The sequence below is a fragment of the Chinchilla lanigera genome, unplaced genomic scaffold (assembly GCF_000276665.1).
Source record: "Chinchilla lanigera isolate Chin_1 unplaced genomic scaffold, ChiLan1.0 scaffold00008, whole genome shotgun sequence".
In the NCBI taxonomy this organism is placed as follows: domain Eukaryota; kingdom Metazoa; phylum Chordata; class Mammalia; order Rodentia; family Chinchillidae; genus Chinchilla; species Chinchilla lanigera.
The window spans coordinates 8,273,517-8,277,901 of NW_004955409.1; the positions used below are offsets into that span (position 1 = coordinate 8,273,517).

General features: G+C 62.5%; 1 protein-coding gene across 1 annotated transcript in view; it reads left to right on the forward strand.

Moving 5' to 3' along the window:
• Duox2 (dual oxidase 2) overlaps positions 1-4,385 on the forward strand; it is a 17,545-nt gene that overhangs the window by 2,860 nt on the left and 10,300 nt on the right. The window contains exons 6-16 of the mRNA XM_013510065.1: positions 56-172; positions 279-375; positions 734-824; positions 1,206-1,308; positions 1,842-2,005; positions 2,414-2,589; positions 2,755-2,873; positions 3,192-3,329; positions 3,478-3,591; positions 3,683-3,885; positions 4,041-4,226. Coding sequence (XP_013365519.1) covers positions 56-172; positions 279-375; positions 734-824; positions 1,206-1,308; positions 1,842-2,005; positions 2,414-2,589; positions 2,755-2,873; positions 3,192-3,329; positions 3,478-3,591; positions 3,683-3,885; positions 4,041-4,226 — 1,508 coding nt within the window. The remainder of the gene's footprint in view (positions 1-55; positions 173-278; positions 376-733; positions 825-1,205; positions 1,309-1,841; positions 2,006-2,413; positions 2,590-2,754; positions 2,874-3,191; positions 3,330-3,477; positions 3,592-3,682; positions 3,886-4,040; positions 4,227-4,385) is intronic.

Here is a 4,385-nt window from a genome sequence, read left to right on the forward strand (position 1 = left end):
CCTGCTCCTGGGCGAGCCCCCCATTCCTGTGTGAGGTCCCTGTCCGTGCGCCCAGCTCCCCCTCGCCCAGCCGGCTCCAGCCCCTGCTTGTCTGTCCCCTCTGACCCGCAGAGCATCGCTATGTACGAGTGGCTGCCCAGCTTCCTGGGGAAGACACCCCCGAAGTATGAAGGTGAGGGCCGGGGAGGGAGAAGCGAGGGCTGGCGGGGGCTGGGGGGTTGTGGGTGGGCGAGGGCGGGGTGAAGGCTCAGAGCGGTGGCCTCTTTCCCTGCCCGCAGGGTACCGCCCGTTTCTGGACCCCAGCGTCTCCCCGGAGTTCGTGGTGGCCTCTGAGCAGTTCTTGTCCACCATGGTGCCCCCCGGAGTGTACATGAGGTGTGGGGGACCGGCAGGGGCGGGGCTCAGCGCTGGTGCAAGCGCTAAGGAGAGGTCTTGGGGCTTCGGCCTTTCACTGACCTCTTCCACTGGAGAGGGAAAGCAGAATATGGGGAGCCGGAAGCAGCACCATGGGGTGGGAGGTGAGGTCTTAGCAGCGCAGCCCACTGGCTTTCCTAAGGTCAGAATTTGGGTGGACAAACAGCTCACTCTGCCTTCAATAAAATACACCCGGGAATCCTGCTGCGCTGGGGAATTTCAGGGACCACCCCTCGACCCTGGCCGGCCCCTCCCAGCCCTTCTCAGCTTCCCACCTGAGCTTCTGACTTTCCTCTCTGACGCCTCCTCCCCGGGGCAGAAACACCAACTGTCATTTCCGGGAGGTCCTGAGCGAGGATTCCCGCGGCTCTCCGGCTCTCAGGGTCTGCAACAGCTACTGGAGTCGGGAGGTCAGCTTGGGGCCGTGAGGGCAGGGTCTGGGTGGGATGGGACCCGGTCAGCATCTTCACACAGTGCAAGAGCAGCAACCTTGGTTCTTGCTTGTTGCCTTGGCAGGTTGGTGGGAGGTGAAGGGCAGAAAAAACTACCTGGGGGCAACTGCTAAAGAGAGCCTGGGAAGAGCTGAGTGTGGTGGTCACATACCACTCGTCCCAGCTACTCCAGAGGCTCTGAGGCCGGAGGATCACTTAAGCCCGGAAGTTCAAGCGACATAGCAAGTCCCATTTCAGAGAGAGAGAGAGAGGGAGACGTGGGGTGCACTGGTCTGGGATGAGAGCGTCTGACCTTTGCGGGTACCCACAGCCTACCTTGAATATACTATTTATTTTCAGAACCCCAATCTGAACAGTGCCCAGGACGTGGATGAACTGCTGTTGGGAATGGCCTCCCAGATTTCGGAGAGGGAAGACAGAATAGTGGTTGAAGATCTCAGGGGTGAGCTCAGAGCAAGAAGGCCTGGGGGTCAGAGGCTGGGAGACGGGCCCTTTGGGTCATCAGTGGGCAGAGCTAGGGTCCCCAGAATTTGGAGGGGTGGCTACGCACACAGACGTCCAACAGCCGCTGGAAGAAAGGGGGTGTGGATGGTTGTTCCTTCCTTTTCAGCCCTGTGTCGCTCTGATCGTAACTGTGTCTAAGTTTGGGGCACACAGGGGTGCCGCAGCGAGTCAGGTCTCCAGAGGTTTTCATCCAGCTCTGTCGTCAAGGAAGCAAGGCCCAGGGTGGAACATTTTCTCTTGGTACCAAGATCCATCTTAAATCTTAGAGGAAAAGTCTTGTCAGAGAAACTGTGGTGACACCTGGGGACACCGGCCTCCAAGCAAGACAAGGTTGACTCAGAGACACATCTCACTTAGGAGTGCTGGAGGGGTGGGGGACAGTGCCCAGCAGCGGGACGCCAGGCTTCTGACGCCAGGCTGGCAGTGCTGAGCCAACAACACCAAGCCACCAGCCCAGTCTCTCCCTCTCAGATTACTGGCCTGGCCCTGACAAGTACTCCCGCACGGACTACGTGGCCAGCAGCATCCAACGCGGCCGGGACATGGGCTTACCCAGCTACATCCAGGCCCTGCAGGCCCTCGGGCTGGAGCCCCCGAAGAACTGGAGTGACCTCGGCCCCCACGTGGACCCCCAGGTCAGCAATCATAACAATGATGGTGGCGGACAAAGCTTTCTTGTGGCAGTGCTGTTCTAAGACCTTCCATGTGAACTCGTTTCACGCGCGTGGGAATGGTGTAAGGCAGGCCTCAGCATTCCTGGATGTTCTGAACCGTTCTGCTGTGCCATTGCTGAGAGTCTTCGCTGGGCAGCCGCCACTGTCCCGCTCCTGGGGGCCGGGGCTGCTAATCGCCTAGGCTAGGCAATGGGTAGTGTTCCTCAGGCTCCTGACAATGGTCTTACCATGGTAGGGACACCCTAGTCCTCCTAGCGGATGTGTGGCCACCCCAAGTGGCCTGGCCAGGAGGAGGACACTTCCTAGGTCTCAGTGGCTATGCACAGCACACCACACAGACACACACACATCACTGCCCATGGTGCCCAGGTGCTGGAGGCCACCGCCGCCCTGTACAACCAGGAGCTGTCCCGGCTGGAGCTGCTCCTCGGTGGACTCCTGGAGAGCCACGGGGACCAGGCGCCCCTGTTCAGCACCATCGTTCTCAGCCAGTTTGTGAGGCTTCGGGATGGCGACCGCTACTGGTTTGAGAACACCAGGAATGGGTAAGGCCAGCCGGGCCCTGGGTCTCTGCCTGGGCTTACGCAGCCCCGAAAGGCCCTTGATGGCCACCGCCCCCTCTGGTCTCGTCACACCTGGCTCCTTGGATCTGGGCTGATGGAGGCCTGAGTCCCCTCCCCACCCCACGGCTCCCACCTCTCCCACCCTAGGCTGTTCTCTGAGGAAGAGATTTCGGAAATCAGAAACACCACTCTGCGAGACGTGCTGGTCACTGTCACCGGGGTGGACGCCGGGACCCTGCAGCCCAACGTCTTTGTCTGGCAAGAAGGTGGGTGGCCTGAGACACCACAGGTGACCGTGGTCAGAGAAGGACGGAGGCCGTGGGGTGGCATCACGTGCTGCTGTGCAGGGAGCCAGGCTGGGGATGGCCGCATTGGGCGGGTCCCCGCGGTGTGGACTGGCCGGCACGGGGACAGGCAAGTTGGGCAGATGCTGGGCAATAGGACAAGGACGGGGACTGAGGAGGAGCCCGTTCCAGGGAGGGTGGCTGGGGAGAGTGGCGGGAACTCGGTCCTTTCCAGGACAAAGGCTGGGGCCTGCCCTAGGAGCGGCAACTTTAGACTCTGCTCTGTGCCCTGTTCCTCAGGGGACCCCTGCCTGCAGCCCCGGCAGCTCACCACGGGAGACCTGCCCCCCTGTGTACCCCTCACTGTGCTCGACTACTTCGCGGGCAGCGGTGCGGGGTACGGCCTGATCATCGTGGCCCTCTGCTGCTTCCCGCTAGGTGAGCTTCTCCCCTCTTCCGCCCTCTGCCTCCCCAAGACCGAGCGGGCCGCTCCCTACCTGCTGGCCTGTAGAGCCCCCTCCTGGGTCCAGCTCCAGGCCAGGCTAGGAGGAGGGCGGAGGCCGAGCTCTCCTCTGGTCCCCGGCAGCGAGCCTGGTTGTTGCGGGGGTGATCGCCCATTTCCGGAACCGAGAGCGCAAGAGGCTGCAAAGGAAAGGCAAAGACAGTATGAAGAAGGAAGCAGCCAAAGACGGCGTGATGGGTGAGCAGGGCCGAGGGCTGAGAGGAGGGGGAGGCCAGCCCCGAGGAAGCTGGCTCTGGGCTAAACTGCTGCCCCACTGTCCCTGCCCCAGCGATGGAGTGGCCGGGCCCCATGGAGAGGAGCTATCCCGTCACCGTCCAGCTGCTCCCAGACAGGACCCTGCAGGTGCTGGACAGACGTCTGTCCGTGCTCCGTACCGTGCAGCTGCGGCCCCTGCAGCAGGTCCACCTCGTCCTGTCCAGCAATCGCGGCCGCCGCAGCCTGCTGCTCAAGATCCCCAAGGAGTACGACCTGGTACGGCCTGGCCTGCCTCCGCTGCTGCAGGCCCCTGCTGGGGAGAGGGGCTGCCGGCACAGACCCGCAGACTTGCCTGGGCCTCAGAGGCTGCTGCCCTGTCCCGGACGAAAGCCCAGCTCCAGGCACTGCAGTGGGGCCACCTTCTCACCCAGGTGCTGCAGTTTAACTCCGAAGAGGAGCGCGGCACCTTCGTGCAGCTGCTGCGGGACCTGTGTGCCTGCTGGACTCTGGGCCTCCACGTGGCTGAGATGGACGAGAGCCAGCTCCTCAGGGAGGCGGTGACCAAGCAGCAGCGGGGCCGCATCCTGGAGGTCTTCTTCAGACACCTTTTTGCTCAGGTGCCATGCTTTTTCCTCTGGGGATGGCCCGGCCGAGTGGACGGGGATGGCCTTGGGTGGACAGGGCCAGCCTGGGGTGGATGGCCTGAAGGGCACGCAGTCGGCCCCAGGTGTAGCCTGGCTGTGCCACATACTAGCTGCACAGTATAGTCAAAAAAT